The sequence below is a fragment of the Condylura cristata genome, unplaced genomic scaffold (genome assembly GCF_000260355.1).
Source record: "Condylura cristata isolate star-nosed mole 26May11 unplaced genomic scaffold, ConCri1.0 scaffold00001, whole genome shotgun sequence".
Taxonomy (NCBI): domain Eukaryota; kingdom Metazoa; phylum Chordata; class Mammalia; order Eulipotyphla; family Talpidae; genus Condylura; species Condylura cristata.
In genome coordinates, this window is record NW_004567102.1 from 5,301,172 (window position 1) to 5,325,103 (window position 23,932).

General features: G+C 34.0%; 1 protein-coding gene across 2 annotated transcripts in view; it reads left to right on the forward strand.

Moving 5' to 3' along the window:
• Positions 1-23,932, forward strand: part of ZFAND3 (zinc finger, AN1-type domain 3) — a 277,403-nt gene that overhangs the window by 78,902 nt on the left and 174,569 nt on the right. For both annotated transcript variants that reach the window (XM_004673440.2, XM_012722425.1), the window contains exon 2: positions 15,093-15,133. In XM_004673440.2, the coding sequence (XP_004673497.1) occupies positions 15,093-15,133 (41 nt within the window). The remainder of the gene's footprint in view (positions 1-15,092; positions 15,134-23,932) is intronic.

The following is a 23,932-nucleotide window of genomic DNA, read 5'->3' on the forward strand; positions in this document are numbered from 1 at the left end:
AGTGAAGGAACCTTACAACTGGCATTTACATAGACTTTATATAGAAAGTCATTGAAATGTTTATAATTTCAAATAATGGGCCATGCTAAGTATGTGCAATTTGAGTTACTACTAAGCTGATTTAGCTAAGTACAGTATATTACATAGTTTTTCTGATTTTGAAAAGTATTAGTGTTTTGTAAAAATAGGTTATCTTGTTCATTAGTTGTGTGTATGATAATGAGGTTATTAAAGCATTCAACAAATACTAGTCAAGGATCCATTGTGTTCCATGTAGTATTTTTAGCTCTGGGAATAATGCAGTAAGAAGAGTTCATCATGGTAATTTTATTCCCCTTACAAGTGGGACAAGAATAAAGTATAAATGAAGTATAAATAAAAATGAAGTATAAATAAAAATGAAGGATAAATTATAATTAAGCATATGGTATTAAAGGATGAATATGCAATGATGCTAGAGTGAAAAATAAAAGTATGCAGACAGCCTAGAAACTGGAGGACAGAAGAGATATATTTTAAGATAGGGTGTGTATCTCTTCGGGAAGGATATACAGGAAGCTGGTGATAGTGTTTACTTCTGATAGGGTTAATTTGTAGCGGGGTGGGCATGAGACATATTTTTACTAATAATACCCTGAATTTTCTATTATGTAACACATAAAAATAGATTTTTACAGAAAGTAGTAGAAATGAGGGAATAGGGAACATCGCCCTATATCCTGTGGTCTGGTCTTTTTGCTGTCACCAGACCTTCTTACTAAAAATGATACTGTTTCTTTAATTGTATCTTCCTATTAGTAGCCTATTGAGGATGAAAGAATTCTCCCTAAGAAAATAAGGGAGATTTAAAAAAAATAAGATTTATTTACTTATGCATACAAGAGCTGGGGTGCAGGCCAGAGATAAAGGGGATGAGAGGATTCACCAGAGACAGAGTGGGGAGCAGAACAGGCATACTGACTGAAATACATTGCTGAGGGCAGCAGTGGGGTGGGCTAGGAGATGTCTGCAGTACCATGTGAAGGAGGACACCTCCTTGTCAGGTGGGCCAAACTCTTCTGCTGCAGTGACAGAAGAAAGCTTCATAGTGCTGAGGCTTAACCAGTTGTGCCACCAGGTAGGCCCCAGAAAATAAGGGGAGTTCTGAGGCACAAATAGGTGGAGATGAAAAACTCTACTAATCTAGTCTGGTGAGAATCCACTGCTGTTATTTTAAATCATTAGTAAGGCCATGTTTATCTTTCTGACATGGAAATGAAACCATCAATAACTTTCACATTAAATGAGTAACTTAGCATTCATTTAAGTTTTTTAGAGAAACTTCCACCTTTTGAATAAAAACAGTGAGGCTGAGTGAAACTGTTAAGGTGAATACCATATGCAGGGTTACTGCATCTGAACTGCCATTGCAGACTGACATAATGTTTATTTCCCACACAAAAACCAAACAGATTGATAGATCTTTAGGTTAACTACTGGAGGGGTTTTCTAGCTGGTATATTTAACAAAATTGTAATAGATAAAAGTAATTTAAATTCTCACCTAGTCTCAGATTTTATACATCAAAAAAATTTCTAGCTTGTGATGTTGAAGGTTAATCTAGAGGGTTGGTTTTGGTCCTTGGTAATTTTTTTTTTTTTTTTTTTTTAGTTTATATATTTGCAAATTCATTGAGTATGATTGTGCCAAAGGTAAAGGTAGGATTAATTTAGAATATGAATTTAAAATATATAAAAAGAGTATATAACAACAGCAACAGAAATTGTAAAACAAAATTTTGTCTGTATCTTTTCATATTTCTTGTACCCTACTAGCCTTTGTGTGGTACATTCATGTCCTTTGTTCCAATAGCAGTAATCATCAATTAAATTCTATTAATGTTTTACAAATATTAACTCTGTTTTTACTTTGTCTGGAAATAGTTTTAAATATTGATATTTTCAAAGCTATAGCTAGTTGTCTTCAGAGTAATATAAAGTTGGAAAATTGGCAAACTAAATTAGGCTATATCAGAAGTAATTTAAAATGAATTTATATTTTTCTATAACGTATTCATTGTTAAAAGTTTGCTTTGATCACAAAGTTTTATATAGTGAAAAAATTTTTGAGGTTAAAAAACCATTCCTATGACTCCTTTATTCATTAGGTAGAGTTGCGTTAAAATTAAAATTAGCTGGGGCCCTCCCTGGTGGCGCAGCGGGTTAAAGCACAGCACAAAGAAGCTTAAGCCACTTCCGCATGAGTTCAATCCCCGCCTGCCCCGGAGGAGACCACATGGCGTGGCAGACCTCTCCTGACCCGCCTGCTGCTCCCCTCAGCAGTGTACTTTGCCCATCTGCCTGCTCTGCTCCCCACTCTGTCTCTGGTGAATCCTCTCACCCTCCGCGTCTCTGGCCTGCACCCCAGTTCTGTACGAATAAATAAATAAATCTTAAAAAAAAATTAAAATTAGCTGTATAATTGAAAAATCGTGTAATTTTAAAGTATAAATATCTAAGCTTTCATGTTAGCTTGAATAACAAGAAACCAAAGCATTGGCATAGTTGATTTCTTCTTTGATGCTTAACATATTTTGGCAAACTTTCAGGCTAAAGAACAATTACCAGATTTTGAGTTGAATTGTTAGTTTATCAGGAATGTGATAAATCAGTCTTCTAGATTGCCACAGTTATTTTCTGTGAACTTAACTCAGGGTCTGATTCTTCATTTTGTGAATTTTCTAAATTGCCTTCGGAGTTTTCCTTATCTGTTACAGAACGTTTATTGCTTCCTAGCATTTTTACCTTAGAAAGCATATCCCCTTTAACTAGTAGGATAAAGTGAAGTTGAGAATAGATAAAAATTATCTTAGGTTAGTAGCTACAAATTTTTAGAGAGAGGAGGAGAAAAGGAGGCTTAACAACTGTGAATTTTAAACTTACCCATTGATTTCAATATTCATAGCAGTGTACTCTAAAATCATGAATAATTTAATGTAAGTAGGTAGAACTGATGAAGAAGTTTTTAAACTTGGAATTTGTTCCTCATCAAGAATACACTTACTTAAAAAAAATTGTTTTCTATCTTGTACAATGTACTCTACCTTGTACATTGCTAGTTTCTATTACCAAACAATAGTCCTTTTGTGAGGTGTTAGATATTGTTCTGTAGATTTTCCCAATGGACTATATGAGGAAATTCTGAAATGCAGGGTCAGATTAACTTAATAAGCAAAACAAAACCAAACCAAAAATAAACGACTTGGACTATGTGGAAGGAATAAACAACTGCCAGCTACAGTTTTGCTTTTTTGGAATGCCAAATTTCAGCTCAGAGCGAATTTTTCAGCAGAGCAATAAACCTTTGAAAATTGCTTTATAATGGAAATGCTGACAGACCATTAACTATAGTGGTGCAAATGTACTGCTCTGACACGCATAAGGTTGTCCCAAGTTGCCAGACACAATAAACCATGTTGGTCATTGCACATCTGCTGCAAGACTGTATAGTTGTATACAGTTTCTTATGTCATGCTTCCTAATTATTAATGGAGAAGCTCAAACATGGCACCTTTGACATTGCAGGAGAAGTATCACTTTAGAAGGAGAGTGGTTTAGGCTCTGCTGATGCTTAGAGCTTATTTTATATTTGCCACACTGGAAAAAGCCCAGGGTAAATTTAACATGATGCATTTAATCACCATTCCAATTACAGTGCCACTGAAGCAGATCAATGTTTTCTTACTACCAATTCATTGGAACTTCTAGGTCATAAAGTATCATTATTAGGCATATTGGAAAGTCTCAGCCCAATGGAAATGTGGATTCTGGGATTTTTCCAATTGCTTTGAAATAGTAACAGAGCATTGCTTGAATGTGCATTTTCCTCATGTAAAATGAAAATTGGAATTTAAAGGGATTGCTGTGACAAAGTGAGACTCCTAATATCCAGGGAAAGATGAGATGGAATGTTCACATCTAAATGTAAAATAAAGAAAACGATGGAAAAGGATGAGCACTCCCATAGCAGCTTAAATGACTGATAGCTCTGTTAATAATATGCATTGTGAGAGTATCACTTGTTCTTAGCTATATTAACAGCACTTAGCATAGTGTCTCTCAGGTAATATGGTGTTGGTAAATATTGGACTTGGTTTATTTATTTGAAAATGATTTGGGGTTAGTTTGTCAAGCACTATGCTAAATGTTACATAACATTATCTGAGTACATAATATGCATAATGATATGTATATGTATATATATACATACACACATAATAGCTAGATTTCTTAAAAGACACTAAGATAAAATTTTGTATGTTGAGTATCACAGATTAATGTAAAGAATCAAATTTTTTTTGGTGAAATCATGTACTCTGAAAAGTAAGTAACTACACAGTAAAAAGATCTTGACATTCTAACTAGACTGTAAATAAGATTAGTGCTCCTGTATTCTAAAATGAATGCTCATTCAACAGGTTTATCTGTTACATTCTGTTTGACTTTAAAACATTGTTTTTCCCTACTTGATTGTGGCAATTCCTAAACTTTAGTGCTCTCCTGGACTTTTAAGAATACATAAAAATTCTTGGGAATTAGCCCAGAGATTTTGATTCACTAGGCCTGTGGTATGGGGACTAGGAATCTCTATTTTAAAAATATTTTTTTTCCCTGTTTCTCTGTGTAGCTGTTCTCCTCACCCCCTTCATGATTTACTTTGAAATGATTGGCAACAGTTACCCTGGACTTTTTGGGTACTGTGGAATATAAGTAATAATAAGTAGAGCAATTAATATCTTGTTCTAATCCCAGTGGATAAGAAATGTTAGCATACGTTTTACTGAAGTTCGTTAGGACTTTGGGTTGAATCGACTTTTCTGTCCATATATTTCATCACACAGCTATTGTCAGGACAGTTTGAGGATGGATATGCTCTCCACCCTTCTATCACATAGACCTCCTTGCATATTTAAGGAGTTGTAGTAGTGGAAGCCTTAGAAATTAGAGTTCACTCCTTTTAAAAATTATAGCTGGCTTTTGAATCCCAGCTGTGTTTCTTTTAATAGTTGATGCCTCATTTTTCTGACCATGTTTTCTTATGTATAAACTGGGAATAGTAATACGTAACTTACAGGGATTTTAGGATTAAAGTGCACACAAAGTATCTCACATGTATATTACATTTTCTAACTACTCAATAAATTAAATTTTATGGTGTACATATTACATGATCTATGGTATGAATAAAAGCCAAAAAAAGTAGAAAAATGGTAAGCAGTTCAAATTAAATATGCTTTATACCCACAGCTTTTGTGTTTTAAATTGTGAAAACAGAAAATTCACTATTTTAACTAAAGTATATTAAAGTAGTATTAAAACTGGTGTGTATTAAAGTGACATTTAATACCATCATATTTCGGTGTTGAGGTTATCTAGTTCCTAAACATTTTCATCACCCCTAAAGGAAACCTGTACCCATTAAATAATCACTCTCTATTATCCTCCCTTTACTTAACCCCGATAACTTCTGATATGTTTTCTGTCTGTGGATTTGCCTATATTGTGTGCTTTGTATAAATGGAGTTATATAAGTTGTGGTCTTTGTGTCTGTTGATTTTTCATTTTGTATGTTACAACACATCTGTACTTAATTCCTTTTTATGATTGAATAATATTGCACATGCAAACATACCATAATTTGTCTGTTCATTAACAGAGATTTGAGTTTATTCTACCTTTTGATAATTGTCAGATTTTTCTCCTCCGGTTATTTTGGGTATGTACTGCTGATTTAATTTTTGGTTCATGTGATAATTCTGTATTTAACTTACTGAGGAACCACCAAATTTTAACAGTAACCATAACTTCTTATATTCCACCATAAGTATATGAGGGTTACAATTTTTCCATATCCTGGCATAAATTAAAAAAAAAATGTAACTGTACTATTAGGTGTAAGGTATATTTCATCATGGTTTTGATTTGTGTTTTGCTCATGACTAATAACATTAGGGAACTTTTCATGTGCTTGTTGGCTATTTGTATATTTTCTTTAGAGAAATTTCTATTCTCTCTTCTAAGTCCTTTCTCATTTTTAAATTGGGTTGTCTTTTTGTTGTTGAAAATAGTCTTTTGATAATGAACATTAACTTATGCACTTTTCTTTAGTGCATTCTGCACTGGCAGATAACCACACTTATTCCTTTCTAAATTATCAGTTTTATATTGAATTTCTTTCAGATCATAAAATGGTCTTTTCTCAACTTATTTTTAACTTTGTTGAGGTGTGCTTAGTTTCTATAAATTTTACCAACTGTCATTGCGTACCGTTTGAATTTTAGTAAATTTATAGTATTGTACCACCATTATCACAAATCAGCGTTAGAACATTTCTGTCATCCTGAAAAGTTTCCTCAGAAAAATTTTCTGTAGTGGTCACCAGCTCTAGGTCACTAGTGATCTGCTTTTTCTTTCTATAAATTTGATTTATTTTTTGATATTTCATGAAATAGAATCATAATGTGTAGAAAGGTGAATTTCTTTTGTTGATATCTTTTTTGAGATTCCTCCATGTTCTAGCATGTATCCGCAGTATGCTCTTTCTTAATACTCAGTGGATAATAAGCACATTTTTTCTATCTATTCACTAGTTGGTTGGCATTTGTATTATTTTAGCTTTGGATAATGAACATTCATATATAAGTATCTGTGTGGACATCTCCCTCAACATTTTAGTTTTATAAATATCCTACAGAAAGACTGAAGTGGATAATGTAGTAAATGTCCATCTACTCTTCACTTAGATTCACTGTTAAAATAGGTGCTAACCATGACTTACCTCTGTGTATAAATGCATCTTGTTTCAGAGCCTTTTGTAGTTACCACGAGTTTAGTACCTCTTTAAGTGTTTCACCTTGAAGCATTGAGAGCAAAGATATATATTTACATATAGATAGAACCACAGTAGTGTTATCAGATTCAAAATAATTATCATTCTTTTCATAATGGCAGCTGTTTACCTACAGACTGAAATTTTCTCATTTCAAAAATATTTTCTAGAGCTTTTTTTTTTTGGCCCCCTTTAAAAAATCCAGGATCAAAAATAATTTACAGATTACAACTGGTGTTATTTCTCTTAGTCTCTTGTAGTCTTAGAATTGTTTCTTAGCCACTTTTTGCTTTTCATGTCAGGGAGATTAAGAATGTAGGCAAGTTGTTCCACATTTTAGATTTGTCTATTGTTTTTTTTTTTTTTTTTCTGAGTTAAAAGCTTATGGTAAGGATATTTATTAAGAAAGGTTGTGTACATGTTTAAAAGAATTTATTTATGCATACAGAACTGGGGTATAGGCAAGAAGTGCAGGGGAGGTGAGACTTCACCAGAGACAGAGTGGGGAGCAGAACAGGCAGATCGATGACTTACACTGCTGAGGGGAGCAGCAAATGAGACAGGAGAGGCCTGGTGTGCCATGTGGATCACCTCTGGGGACCCAGATCCAAGTCGCAGCTTGCAGTGCAGCGCCTAGCTTGCAGTGCTGTGCTTTAACCTGTTGTGCCACCAGGGAGGGCCAACTGTGTATATTTTTACATTCCAGAGATTAAGTGAAAGTATGGAATTATAAAAATATCCTACTTTTGTTATAACTTTAGTGTCCTTTGCGTTAGAATGAACATTCAGGTTATCTTCTTATTTGTATGGCTCCCTAAGTTTGATGACTTGGTTCAGGTATTGAGATCCAGATTCTAAAGACAGAATTTTTGGGCTTAGTAGTAACTTGTAGGCTGAAATAGACTATATCATACATAGCGTGTTTTCCAGTAAAACCATTTACCTAATGGTTTCAACATCCATTGTTTGAAATAATTACTATATGGGTGAGGGGAGATACACATAGAATGCATTTAAAAGATAAATCTCTTTAGTTGTATAATTGAAAGACACTTTGTATTACCTTTCTTAGATTTCTGTGCTTTGGGTGATAAATTCTAGATGTCTTCTTAACATCAATATCATGGATTATAATTAGAGTTTTGGAGGAATTTATTGTGGTAGTAGTATATAAGGAGTGGAATTGGAGTGTATGTTTCATAAGTTGCTTTTGATATTTGATAGCAATATAGCACTCAAACCGAGAATAATGTTGGAATCCAGTAAGAAGGCTTTCTTTATAGTAAATTAATTTTCAGTTAATTTCCTCAAAAAGACACTTAATTTCTGAGCGTTAAGAATTTCACTTATAGCTTTGCTTCTTTTTTTCTGCTTAAAAAATAATAGATTTTGGTAGAATTACTTGTATATTCTTGAAATTGCTTGTGTAATAGATAATAATAAACTATGAGTGGAATGTTAGATTTAATTTTGTAAATACTTATTTTCCTCCTGGAGATAGACACTGTGTTATATCAGTAATTATTGATAAATAATGTGAGGTCATCTGCTCTGTCATTGTGGCTTGAGACTAACTTGCCCTACAGAATGGGAAATGTATATCAAAAGTCTTTTACTCTAATGAGCTTGATAGGTAAGTGGAGAAAAATGCTAACATGGAACCCTAAAAATTAACTTAGTTTAGCTTAGTTTAAAACATTTTTTTTTTTGCAGTAGTCTTAAGGCCTTTTCTTTGCATATCAATTAGTTTGTGAATTAAATACACTTTTTCTTGAGTAAGTCCCACATATGATACATCATCTGTGACAGTTTTAGTGCAATAGGAATATGGCCCTTGACTAGGTTTTCTTGGCTGGAACCCTCCTCTCTTTACTGGAAGGTGAACTTAGACAAGTTATTTAACTTTGCTGTGCCTCAGTTTTCCCATGTTAAAATGCAGATGATAATAGTAATGATTTAGTAATTATAAAACACCATCCTAAAATATTAACTCATTAATTGTGATATTGATGGGGATATAAATGCCTAAACAGGTATTTATTAATTAATGTCTAATTTTGATCTTAAGTGAAGTAAGACTAAAGACATTTGTGAAGCAATCTGGGGGCACGCTTCAGATTTTTATGATCCATACTTACTTTGATTACTGAATTGTATTGTCCTTGCCTATCTTACAGCATTCTTCTTTTTAAAATAGCGTGTCCTTTAATTTATTGGAAGTGTCCAACATAGAGTTCACAAAATAGTGAGGAGGTTTTTTTGCACTTACGGTTTGGATCATAACTATATATGATCATAGAAACAAGTGAAACAGGCATAATTATAGGACACCTTTGTAAACATTCAACTCGGAAGTTAAGAGGGAGAGAGAGAGAAAGGACAAAGGGAGACATGAGATGATGGTAGGAGGAAGAAGATAAAAAGCCCTATTTTATGGGAGTCATTGTAATAATAAAGTGAAGTGCTCATTATATTTATAACTAAGAAGGAAGTGTTTGGCCCTCCCTGGTGGCACAACTGGTTAGGACACAGCACTGCAAGCTGACCACAGCGGCTTCAGTGCAAGTTTAATCCCTGGCCCCAGAGGTGACCCACATGCACAGCAGACCTCTCCTGACTCTCCTGCTGCTTCCCTCAGCAGTGTACTTCATTAATCTGCCTACTCTGCTCCTCAGTCTGTCTCTGATGAGTCCTCTCACTGCCCCTGCACCTCTGGCACCCCAGTTCTATATGTACAAATAAATAAATCTTTAAAAAAAAGTAAAATAATAAGTGTTTTAGGCCTCCCTGATGGCTCAAGGGCTTAAATACAGCTCTTTAAAGTTACTGCAGCCACTGAAGCACTAGTTTGATCCCCAGTCAGGGAGCTGATCCACATGGTGAAGCAGACCTCTCCTGTCTTGCCTATGCTCCCCTAAGCAGTGTATCTCAGTATATCTGCCTGTTCTGTTTCCCATTCTGTCTCTGATGAATCCTCTCACCCTCCTGCATCTCTTTACCCCAGTTCTTGTATGCATAAATCAATAAATACTTAAAAAAAAAAAAGCAAGCAGTGTGTCTTTGGTATAATTTTTAACCTGTTATGGAATTTTTATAAATGCTTAATTATTTTGATCACTATTCCGGAAAAAAATCCTCTGACCGCATTTGTGACTATTCTTAAAATTTTTGTTCTTTAAGTCTCAAAGTTTTGCTACTATAGCAAAATGGAAAATTTATAGTTTGCATAGCAAGACAAAGAGTAACTTTTGTAATGGACCAGTTAGTACCTAATGTCCTGTAGAATTAAAAATAAATTTGTACTAATTCTTATTGAGCTGTAATCTATATGTAATAACTTGGAGTCATAAGTGTAAAATGTAATGAATTTTGATACATGCCTACCTTCAGGGCTAGGTATCAAACTTGCACTGAAGTAAGTGTCTGTGGCTAGCTTGCAGTGCTGTGTCCTAACCCGTTGCACCACCAGGGAGGACCTAGTGTATATTTCTAAAAAAAAACTACTCATAAAATGGGTAGAACTAGTTTAAGTGAGAAATCTAGTGTTTGTATTTAGTGTCTTTAGATAGCTGGACAGTAGTGAACTTAGTCTATGCTGATTTTCCTATCATAAAAGTGAATTTTATTGAATAATAGTGTTTAATAAGGGTTTTGAACTTTGTAAATGAGGAACCCCAGGTATAAGGAATCCTCCATTTTCACAGTAAGAAGAAGGAATTACTGGCATAGAAATTTTTAGAGGTGAGGATGAAATAGTTAAATGTGTTATTAAAATACTGCATATTTGCTTTTAAAAAATCTTAGTTTTTTTGGAGATAATTTATATATTTATATATACAGTTTAAAAAAAATACATGGCGATCTCTTGCATTCTTAATTCATTTTATTCCAAAGGTATAATAGCATACTTGCATTTAAGATCATAAGCTATGTAAAATTATTTGTGTTTGTACATGTATATGTAAATGTAAATGTATGCAGTTACACAAATACATGTACCAAGTATAAATTTTAAGATACTTTCTGTTACAGATATCAGTGTATTTAATATTTACTAAAACTGGGCACTCCCTGGTGGTACAATGGGTAAAGCACAGCAAAACTAATATTTACTAAAACTATATTTAAAGTTATTCACTACCAGTGTTTGGCATAGACTTTAAACATCTGTAAATGTTGCTCTCACTGAAAATTTTATCAACATCACAAGAATCCATACATACAACATTAGGGTAGTTGCCACTGTTTTAACATTATTTGTGATCTTACTGACATTCCAAGGCTTTTTACTGGATTGTTTTCTAAATGATCTTCAAAGATCTTTTTTCATTAATGATCTTTTTCAGTAGCAACTCCTAGTAATCGTGAGATCACATTCCAGAACTAAGTATAAATCTGTGTTTATAGCTGTATTTTACTTTCTTTTGCAACCTTGAAAAAGTATCCCAAGCTAGTGTTGTCGACATCTTTCCAGACTTTGGTATTTTTGCCCAGTCATGAGACTTTCACTACTGTGTCCTTTTCATTGACTCTTTTTTTTTTTTTAAAGATTTATTTATGCATCTAGAACTGAGGTACAGGCCAGAGGTGTGGTGGGTGAGAAGATTTACTAGAGACAGAGAGGGGAGCAGAACAGGCAGGTTGACAAAATACACTGCTGAGGGGAGCAGCGGATGGGTCAGGAGAGGCCTGCTGTACCATGTGGGTCACCTCCGGGGCCAGTGATCAAACTCACACTGAGGTGGCTGCTGTTGCGGTTGCAGCTGCGGCTAGCTTGCAGTGCTGCACCTGTTGCACCACCAGGGAGCCTTCTTATTGACTCTTTAATTGGATAGATGTCCCAAGATATGACACTGTCGAGGGTTTTTCCAAATTGAGTATTTTAAAAATATATTTTTTGGATGCTTACTTACCTCAAAAATAAGTACTTAATATTAAGCAGTTTCCGTTTTTTTAAAGGATATTTTTAGAGAATATCTTCCCTGAAGTATAACCACTGCATACAGTGTGTGTTAGAGCTCATAATACAGTTAACAATTTTCTTTTATGTGATGTGGAAAAATCTTTCTGGTATTTTTATTCATTTTATTGTGTTTGTTTTTTCCCTGCTTTTCTAAAAGAGTTTTTGTATGTTTAAATGTTTATTCTTTATCTTGTTTTAATTGCTAGATTGACTGTTTATCTAAAAACTGTATTGAGCTATTACTACTGTGTACATCTTTTACGTGTGTCTTTTTAGTGTGGAGCATTTGCTATGATCCTTTCTGTCTTTGAATTTGGACATTAATGTTCCGACACTGCTCATTATAGTCCCCTACCTGGAATCTAAATTATTACATTGAAATTAGCTTTTAAATTGGCACCACTCATATTGTTGCATTCTAGAAACTGTTTCCTCTTATTAACGACTCTATCTTTTCCTTTGTAAGATTCCCTGAAAAAGAAAGCTTTGCAGACATCATGTTAATGATTTAGAGTGATTGGTAATAGTGCAGACAAAACAGATGCATATTTGAAAGCCTTCTATGTCATTTACCAGCTAGGATTTTTGTCTGCTTGAACTGGCTTTTTTCTTGTTTGCCTGGGGTGAGCAAAGAGCAAAGATTTAGTTAGAGATGTTTGAGACTGCTTAGCTGTGAAGGAAGCTAAGCTTTCTCACAGTAAGTGTAGGAGATTACATGCAGATAGGTATTAGTTTTTAATCGTCGAATCTTTGAGGGGCAACTGGAATGATTTTTAGATGGAGGAGGTGGTGTGGGTTTTTTTTTTTCTTTTCCTTCTCCAATTTCTCTTGGTCTTTCCTTTCTGTTATTAAAGGAATTTGGATTAGGAAATGTGACGAGTTGTTTTTACATATTGATTCTCTTCGTTACTAATGCATTCTCTTTGCCATAAAGATTTTTTTTTGTTTTATGATCACACCTAACCTAGAGAAATTTAGGGATCCAAAGACTGGAAAGTTTGGCATATTTGTTTTTCCCTTTGACATCTTTATTTTTATTCTGCCTCAATTTCTTCACACTTTGGACAAAAAAGTATCTGTTGACAAGCATTGAAATAAATGGTGACATGGGTTTTATTTGCATATTTATGTTAAAAGTATTTTCCTGGTATATGTGTTATGTGGATGGTGAGAGATATGAGAGTTGTATGAATGTGAAGAGAAGATTATAAATTTTGCTAGAATTCTCAACAATAGTATTAGTTCCCCAAAACTACTTAGCTGGAAGCTTAATTTATCCTTCATTAAAAGATGTCCTTCAAATTGGAAAATTTACTTCAGAAGGAGACACAACTAAAGGAAAGTACCAGTTATCACATTGGTGAGGGTATATTGAAAAGAGTACTTTTTATTATTTTTTAAATAATATAGTAGTTTATCTTTACATCATTTTGTCTTTTTCCATCTCAGTTGTAATTCCCAGTGGCTTCCAATCACCAAATCACCCATGTGCCATCATCATAGTCCAGCCCACTTCCCTCACCCCACTGTTTTTGATCCCATTCCACTCCTGTAAAATGTCTCTGGTCTTAGTTGTTCATTATTACTATTATTTTTCTCGCCTGGTCTTTCATACTCCTATATGAGTGAAACCATTTGGTATTTTCCCTTTTCTTTCTGACTTATTTCACTAAGCATGATCTTGAAAAGAGTACTTTTAAATACCTTTGATGAGAGTGTTAACTGGTAGAACTTATTTGGCACTATCTGGGAGTTACTGGACACTACTATGTATTTATATTTGCTCAGTAATTGATACTTAAATTTTGTCACTGCCTTACGATGTTTATGTTAAGGAGAGTCCTAAAGAATGATCCACCTGTTAATACAATATCTCTTTTGGGAAAGAGATATAACGATTCTCCTTTTACCCCATGGCAATTCTGTTATCTCAAAGCAATTACTAGCCATTAGGTCATGGGTCACAGTACAGTGGAAAACAATTACAGTCATGGGTAATACTTCCTGAGGGAGGCTTCATTAACTGTAAAATTTAGTGAGTAAGGAAGAAGATAACTTGCCTTATTCCATGTGTAGGAGCGGCTCTGGGTAGGACTCAAATTATTGGGAGGGAAGCTTTTGAGGAATTAGGCTATAAATAGATCAACTTGCCCAACATACAGTTTTCTAAGTGGTTTTGGAAAGAAAAACCTACAGGAATTGAGAGAGAATTGGGAAAGAAAGCAGCAATGAGAAATAATTGACAAATTATTGATTGCCATCATACTGTGCCAGGCTGCTGTGTGGTGCCAGGTGCTGTGTTGTGAACAAACGATGGCCGGCTAGGTGGAGTTTCTGCAAGTATTTCCTCTGCAGTTTACCCAGCCATTTGACCTCAGACAAGTTGCTCAGCTGTCAAATGATATGACTAAACTGCTTGTCCCTGATTTTCCTTAGACCCCTCAGTTTAATAATACGTTAGATCAGGTGGTGGGAACATTTTCTCATCAAATTACTCATCAGTTGTAGCTAATTCTGTGAAGTTTCTTGGTTGTAGAAATGTTAATGTGATTTTTAAAAAGTACATTTCAGAAGCAAAGCAGTATGGTAATACCCATCTCAGGCATGTTGGGAAGATTAGTAAGATAATGTACTTAAGTGTCCATGTAAGTTAGTATTATTATTAACATATGAAAAGACATGAAAAATAATTTGGGAACATCTGAAGAAATAATCTAAACAAGGTCATAATGTCACTGATCTGAAATAGAATGAGAATGAATGAAGGAAAAGAAGATGAGATTAAAGTTCAAGAACTATTACAGAGATAAATACACACACAGGAGGAGAAATTTTTACTCCTTTACAGACAAAAATTTTTCTTGTTTGAAGTGATGACTTCATGGTTGGTATATGTTACAATGTGACTGTAGGGAATATGGTAATTGTATGGGATAAGTAACACTCCTTTATTATATTCTGGTTATATTAATAGTGTTTCTGAACTTGCTGCCACACAAGCTGCTAATCACAGAATATAAAACATCTACTAACTCACATACAAACAAATAAATATGCAAACAAGTGTCATGTTTTATTTATTTATTTATTTATTTTTTGTGGGGGAGTGTGGCTAGTTATAGACATATTAATTTGTTAACTCAGTTATCTGGCCAGAAAATTCTTTATCTACATTTATCTTTATGTTTTGAATAGAGTGATACTGAATTTTTAGCTCTTCTTTCTTTTTTTTCTTTTCTTTTTTTTTTTTTTTTTGCCCCAGGTCCAGCAAGACTATGAACCTCTGTTCCAAATGCTTTGCTGGTAAGTCCAGATAAACATTTTTTTAAATTTAATTTCTCTTCTTTTGGTTGTTTTTAAGACTATATTTGATCTTCCTTTGGATTTATGGCATGGGGTTTTGTTTTCTTGTGTGTGTGAAAGGAATTTCTCCTTGCTAAGGTGCTTTATATATTTGTCTAGAAGTGCCTTTGGTAATTGCGCCAAACTTCCCTTGGGTTCACAATTGTAGGCACACAGAATTGCAGTAGTGAATTAATGTTCATCTCTGATTTGACTTAAATGATTAATGGTGAATGATATTTTTATCAATGAGAATTCAAGACAAATATTTTTATGTTGGGAGTCAGGAAGCAAATCATGCTAAATTAGTCCTTTTCTAGTTTCCCCTATTGAAATCATTTTGGATAATACTGTTAATTTCTTTGAACCATAAGTCACCATTTGTAATACAAAGTGTTTAGCTCATGTTTGTCAAAAACCCTTTCACCCTCACAACACTGATTATTGATTTCTTTAATTATGAGTTCTTCATAAAGTTGAAAGCATTTTTTAAAGAGTTTATAGCTAATGATAATATGTAACATAACTAAGTCATTAATAATAGAGACATGTCTAATTTACTAATTTTGTGAAAGAGGTGGACACTAAAGTGGTGAAGATAAAATTTAATCTGTAATATACTGCTGCAGTTGGAAAGAGGGTCCAGCGTGAATTGAATTCCACTTGGATTATTTCCAGGTGACCAAGCATTTCAAAGATACGATGAGGGGGAATAGGGAGTAACTGCAAGATTTGCTCAAAAGGGTAGGGGAAATGAAAGGTTGGATTTGATGATTAGGGTAGTTGTGCCAGTTAGCTGACAGTTATCCAAGGTAAGATTCTATCCTTCTATAGAGATCGAGGATTGAGCCCCAAACCTTTCTTACATTTTTTCTTAAAACAAAACCATTAACAAAGCCACTTTTTCTTATTTTAAATTGTAGAACATTAGATTGTAACATCATATACGATTTAGAGGTATGGGATCACTGCCTTCTGAGGATTACAATGTCAGGGATTGACTTCCTGTCCTTGAGAAAGACTCCTCAATTGGAGATACATATACATCTTGAAGTACTAGAGGGAGGGTTCACAATTGTAAACCCTTTTTAGTCAGTGTTCTAAAATATGAAGAGATTATTCAAATTAACCCTAAAGTCTTTTGATAACTTGTGTTTTCTTAGGTTGGCACTTAGAAAGTTGCTATGGTCATCCTAGAAATAGGGTCTTGTGTTTGAAAATGTTTACGTTTCTTAATGTTATGAAAGGGGACAGATGAAGTGTTGATTTTGATTCTGTCCAGGTTAAGGCTAAATATTGTTAAAGCTAAGATTGAGACCTAGTGGAGAAGAGGACTCAGAGGAACTTGTCTAAAGTTCTGTCAGGGAAAAATCTGTCAATTTTTATTTTCTATTCATTTTTCATATTGCTGTTAGACAAGTAAATATTCATAATACAAGCTGTAGAATTTATGCATAAACTAGTGGATAGAGTTGGGTGGGTTTGGAAAGTTGATAGTTTACGTGTGTTACAAGTTCGTCAGCCTTTTTTAATAAAAGGAAGGAAATAATTGGTCATGTTTCCGTTTTATCCAACTTTTAACTATTTTGCCATATTAAATGGATGTAGTCTGCTTTTCTTACTCAGCATACCTAAAGTTACAGATACAGAGCAGTGCTTCCACACTGGTGAGCACTTAGCTTTGTATTGGTGAGCATTTAGCTTTATAGTAACGATAAAAGTAGCAGTGATACAAATACTAAGAGTGTATGGTTGTTTACACACAAAGCTAGTCCTCCCATATAATTCAGGCTAGTACGACTTCAGAAGAAGGAGAGGCACATTTGAGTCAGGTGACACACATTAGATATTCCAGTTTCATGTCCCTGAATGAATATAAAGTCTAAAAAACTTTATATGCCAGTGAAGGCAGTTAAGCCACTGTCTTTGGACTTTGACATTTCTTTGGACCTTCTGCAGTTTTATTTTCTATGGTTATAATAGTCTGTCTTTATTTTTCTTCTGTAAATCACAATTCTGTATATGCTTTTGAAAAAGTTGGGTATATCTCCCAAGATTATTCTGTGAGCATAAACCTGCTGCAACATCTGTAATTTAGGTAAGGATTCTCCCTACTTTTAAGTTGATATATTTTCCAGTGGAGATTATGAATTAATTTTATATTCTTACTAAAAAAAGGATTTTGCTTAATAGATATGCAGTTTACTTGAAGTTATAAAAAAAATATCTACACTATTGAAAAGGATGATATTTAAACATCCTTGAACACAAGATCTTTCTAATTGTTAAAGGTATCTGAGAATCACTTTTTATCTAGGTTAAGCTATATTGACAACATTCTGTCAGCATTGTTCTTTAACAATTTTACATTGTTTTATGTATGACTTTGCTATAAGAATCAGTAAATGTCTATAATGGAAAGCAACAGAATTTCATGACAGGGTATTTATAATTATGTTATGGTGAATAAACTTTTTATTGGTGGAAACACTACTTTCTAAATACACTGTTACAAAATATGAGTGTTGTGTGGTTTATTAGCAATAGAGAAAATCAGTTTTATGGGTTATGATCATCATTTAAGCCACTGATCAGAATAGAAATACTCTATTCTGTATCCCTAAGTATTGTATTGTTAAACCTTGTTTGAATTATGTATATAAATGAATGTGTAATGAATTGTGATGTAGATACATTATGGTGAGATGTGATTTAAGATGTTTGAAAACTTCTGAATTGCAGGAATTCATTAGAAAGAACTGAGTTATTTTATTTGAAAAACTGGGCATATATCCTTTCTGTCTTGTGACCTTGTTTGTTTTGAGCTGTTGACTAATATTACATTGCATTTCTTTGGGCTTACTGTAAAAGTTTGTGTAAAAGCATAAGCCAAACCCAGTTGCATATTGCTGTGTTAAGATATATATGAAAAGTCAAACATAGCAAATAAAATGGTAATCTTGTTCTATAAAGAGGTCAAAATGAAATTTTACATGTTATTTTCTTTTTGAGTGTTAACTCAATTTATGAATTGGTTTTAGATACTGTTTTTTTATATTTGGGTATATTTAGTCCCTAATTCAGTGATCTCATGTACTACCACATTGAGGCACAACTGTGCTCAAAGCAGTACTTTTACAGAATGGTTTGCTAGGATAAAAGTTTGGGTGACAGAAAAATCAACTAGGATACTAATGGGTGTGTGTGTATGTAGATATTTTAGCAAAAAGAAAATAATTTACTCAAAAATGGATAGGGGAGTTAAGGCATATATAAAATATAAAAGAATGTACTAAAGCTACTCCTTTGGTAATCTGGCCTTAGAAATGCTTGCTGTGTGGGAATCTGAGGAAAGTGATGACTAGATAATTTCTCTGCTATGCCCCTGACTTCCATCTGAGTCCTTACATGTAAATTTTAATGGCCATATCTCAGTTAATTTCAACTAATAGCCTTGAAGGCAGTTAGTAGTGTTGAAGGCAGTCTGCATCTTCTCTATCATGCTTTTCAAAATTCTTCACTGTACATTGTCTAACCTGAAGCCATTGCACATTGTTGCAGCAGCACCCCGCTTCCAAAATTAAAACTCGTATTGGTCAGGTTTACCCAAAAACATAGATACACATTAAGAAATTTCTTTAAAAAAGAGGTAGTTTTCATGATTGTAGGGCTCATCTGACAAGTGAAAAATCTACAGGGCAAGTCATTAGAAAGTCCAGGCTAGAATTCTGAGGCAGACAGGTCTGAATCACTGTCCATGGGCAGAATTTCTTTTTCAGGGAAGATGTGGACCATGAAGGGTAACTATAATCTATAGGTCATTTTATACTTTATTTTAAAATTATGTTTATTGCAGTTATCTAATTTACAACACTGTATGTACTTTAGGTGTCTAGGTTCACACCTCTTATGACACTGTGCCCACCACCAAAACACAAATAATCCTTCATCATAATGCATTGAACCCCCTCTTTGCTCCTAAAACTGCCTCATCACAATATCCGCCCCTCGCTGCAACCTCCCTATCTCCCTAGCCTTAGGTGTAGTCCGATTTCAAGTGTCTGTTCTGGTATGTTCCTTTGCTTTGCTTTTTTATATTCCACATATGAATAAAATGATCCAGTAGTTACCTTTCTCTTCCTGACTAACTGTAAACACCTTTACTTCTGTTCATGTTGTCATAAGACTTTATTTTTCCTTTACAACTGAGTAATGTTCCACTATGTGTAAACATACCTTCTTAACCCAGTCATGTGTTTTTGGGAACTTGGGTTATATCCATAGCTTGGCTGTTGTAAGTAGTGCCACAGTGAGCATGGGCTTACATATATCGCTTCCCATTAGTGTTTTTCAGGTAGATACCAAGGAAAGGGATTGCTATATCACTAGGTAGATCTATTTTTTACAAATCTATTTAGAGAAAAACTATACTGTTTACAAAGGATCTTAAACACATACCCACTAACAGTATAGGAGGATTCTTTTTTTCTGTCTTCTTGATAGGGCCATTCTCATAGGTGTGAGGTGGCCTCTCATTGTCTTTTTGATTTGCATTCCCCTGATAAGTGGTGAGGAACACCCCTAAGTTATCTTTGGAGATGTCTCTTTTAGTTCTTGTGTTGATTTTATTGATTTATTATTTTTGTTTTGACCTCTCCCTGCCTTTCTGCCCTGCTGTATGCCTGTGATGTATGGTCAGCTTGAACGTTTTGTTTTTATTGTGTATATTTCTTTATTATGTTTTTTGTTGAGTTGTATTTCTTTGAAATATTTTTTTTTCCAGACGAAAGGCAGTTGGTGCTTTAAAAATAAATTATTCAAATAGAGTATTTCTGTCTAATTCTGTTGACTTGATGATTATTGTACATTCTTTGATTTCTTTAAGATTGTAAGCTCAAGGAAGATTTCTCATGTATAACATACACATTGGTTATATATTTGTTAAGAAATCAGCTTGTTATTTTTTCTCAAAGCATTACTTATCCATTGGTAGGTATCTGTCTGATGTGGGTGTCTGAATTCAGAATATTAAAAAAATGACACAATTAATAACCACAAATCAACCCAGGATTAGCAAACATTTCCCCCTTTTATCCTGTATTTTAAAAGGGAAATAAAGTCTCAGTTTTTCTTTCCCCTTTCCACCTTTGTCCTTTTACTGTCTTTCTTACCCTTGTATTGATGCTTTAAAAAAGGGTATTTAAAACATATGATTCTCTTTTGAAATGCATAAGAGGTATGTTATATTGGTCACTCTACAGCTTGTATTGTTTAAATAATGTTTTTAGAAATCATTCATTTGACACATGAGTATTATTTGATAATATTCTGTTATAGTTCATGTCCTAATTTACTTGGAACAATCTCAGTTTATGCTTTTGTGCCAGTGGAATTCATAGTTAACATCCTTAAATATCCCAGTTTGGTACTCACTAAACTATTCACCAATTTATTTAGTCTCTATAGATATTCATATAAATTGGTTTCAACTACTGTTTTTATCACAATTGCAGCCTCATGCTTTTTCTGTTTAAAATATTTGTTTGAATATATTAAGACCTTAAAAAAAAAAAAAGCACTGTTTTTCAAGCTCCCTTGTTCTCAAATGACAGCAAGGTTTGGACAGCAGGTCCTTAACTGTCCAGCAGTCCTGAATTTTTGGCAGCACTTTCTGACCTCTCAGTCTATAGCAGTTTGCTGTCTTACAAACACATATTCTTAAATTGTGTGGTTAATTACTATGCTGGTCAAGATAAATGAATAGCAGTGTTTTGAAGATGCTATTACGGAAATTACGTAAAAGTACTTGCTGGGTTTCTAATGTGAAACAAAATACTAAGTGCCGTAAGTAGCAGAAAAGGAGCTTTTTTCAGACCTTAGATAAAATTGTGACCATGTGTCAGGATATAAGGCAGGATTTAAGAAATTTAATGCCAGTGAGTAGTTTAGCTCTGTCATTTGTCTTTATTTCTGCCCCCATGATTGTGCTGGTCTTCATAATATACATATGTACATAATAAATACAGGATAACCCACTGAAGTATAGACTGAGAATATTAGTATTTATTGTTTGTTTGTTTTTATAATTTACATATTTTATTGGTATTAGTTTCCTAAAGTTGCCAATAACAAATTGCTATAAACTTAATGGCTTAAAACAATATATTCTTTCACAATTCTGAAGACAAGAGAATGAAATGAAGGTGTCAGTAAGTAGGGTTTGTTTTTTCTGGTGCTGGAAACTCCATTCCATGCCTCTCCCAGTTTCTGGTGGGTGCCAGTAATTCATAGCATGTCATATACTCATCTTTATCTTAATCTTCACATGGTGTTCTCTATGCCTGTCTTTTTCTCTCCTCTCTTTTCTTAGGCCAAAAGTCTCTGGATTTACCAAGAGTCATAGGATGATATTTATCTCAAAATCCTGTTAACCTTTGTAAAGGTCCTTTTTACAAATAAGACTATATTCATATATTCCCAGTGGACTTGTGTGTATGTATGTGTGTGTGTGTGTGAGAGAGAGAGAGAGAGGGAGTGGAAAGTATGAGGAAGGGTACACCATTCAACCCACTGCAGGATTATAACTATTTTTAAAACAGACGTGTAAGTGGTATGTGGTCAGATTTTGTGCTGATGGTACACCTTTATCAAACCTGGCTTGGGTTAGATGTAGCTGGACCTTTTCATATAATATGCTACTCTTTCATGGCATGAAAATGTTAGTTGCTAATATTTCCTATTAGACTAATGAAACTATATCAGAATGTACAGATTTAGGTTTCTGAACTTTTAAAGTTGGCAGAAACATGGATAGCCATCAGATTCAGGAGAGCATTGTGTGCCCTTTTTTGCGCTTCACTGGTTTTTGACTCCACTAAACTAAAGATACTTAGAGCAATTTTTGTTCTGGCTTTTCCTTTGTGCTCAAATTAGAGGGTAATGATGAAGTTGCTCTTTGACACATTTCTTGGTTACAACCTCCCTCACTTAGTTGTTAGTCCACAGTAGGGATGGTGAGTAAAAATAAGGCATTTTCTTTAGTAATGCAAATTTGTATATCATTCAAAAGCCTCACCATTTAGCTGGTGCCTATGTAAAATAGAACTGAGAGTATGTTAACAATCTTCACTGTTACTAAAAGTTTGTTTTAAATTTCTTAATGTACTTTTAGACTAAATACTGGATAGAAAGAAGGAAAAACATACCTCAGCATAAGACCTTTGAGTTGAAGAAAAATAGCAAGGATATATCATCTTTAAAGGACTGCTAAAAATGGATAAAGTAAAAGTGGAACAAAAATTAATGTTAGTGAAATAAGGGGGAGGAAGGGCTTGGACAATTATGTTGGTTTTTATTTTTTTTAAAGGCAATAAAACCCTAAAATTTATTAATTACAAATAGTAACTTAAGATTTCTGCAGCCCTTTTGTAGAGTTATTTTGTCTATTATCTTCGTTTGATTCTCACAACCTTGACAGTTTTTTAATCTCCATATTACAGGTAAGAAACTGTGATTTTAAAATGAAATTTAAATAAGTTTTAAAGTGAAGAACTGAGACTTGTAGGTGTTTAGTGCCCCCCCCTCCACACACACACTATTCATTATTGCTTGGAGCAAAGGTAGTGAATTTACTGCAAAACCCCACAAAGGTGTAGCAGAAGCATCATTTTTTATTTGTGTGTAGGTTGGGTTCTATACTTTTTCTGTTCTTTCAGTTCAGTTACCGTTTGCTTTAGATCTTCTGGGAAAATTGGAGAAACAGTGCTGGTAACTTCACAGAGTAGCTAATTTGGGAAAAGGTGTGTCTGTGGGGAGTGTTTTTGTCTAACACATTTTCTATTTTGGTGGTGAGATTTTCATTTCTTAACATCTTTCTTGTTCAGCTAACTTTTAGCTCATTAACCTTGCTCTCTGCACTGCATAGTGAAGCACCACTTCTAATTTAGTCTCCTGTGTTTAGCTTCTCAGATTTTTAAAAAAATGTTTGGAAGTGTGATTTAATTGCAGAGTTGTTTGCACATTGTCAGTGTGAAGACAGAGATGAGTTTCATAGTTAGACAATGTGCACCCTGCAGGTTTCATTTGCTAAGCCTTGTTGGTATTCCCATTCTCTCATACATGTGTGTATTACAGTGTTGGGAAAAAAACCAGCTTATTTTGTATCCACATTTAGCAATTTGGTTGAGTTATGGAAAAACCTGTCCTCTGCCTTGTGTATTTGCTCGTTTGGAAACTTCTTATAGTTTATAGAGACACCAGTGATTTGTTCTCCCTGCCTCCCTGTGGATTTTGTTCCATATTATAATTTAATTCCACCTCCCTATCCCAGGCTCCTGTGCTGTTAATTTGTACATTTCGATGCAGTTTGTTTCATCCTGTGTTTTTGTAATCCAAACTGAATGTAACGAGCTATGTGCTTCAGGGACCTGGCTTTGCCTTGCCAATTAGAACAAAGTGGTTACTGAGAAAGAGTATGTTTTAAATAAAACATGGCACCTCTGAGTGGGACTGACACTCATTTTGGAAAGAAAAGATGGTTTTTAACTCTTTGACTCACATAGAAGAGCCATTACTAAAGATCAGCACTTTATATGGGGAGAGGAGGAAAGGGAGAAGAAGGGTAAAGATTTATCTCATAAAATAAGATTTTGAAAATTTCTTCATGGGCTAATACATTAAAAAGTTTACCTTTTCAGATCCACTTTTTTCTTTGTAATTGAGTCATATATTCATATATTAACAAGATTTTCTACAATCCTG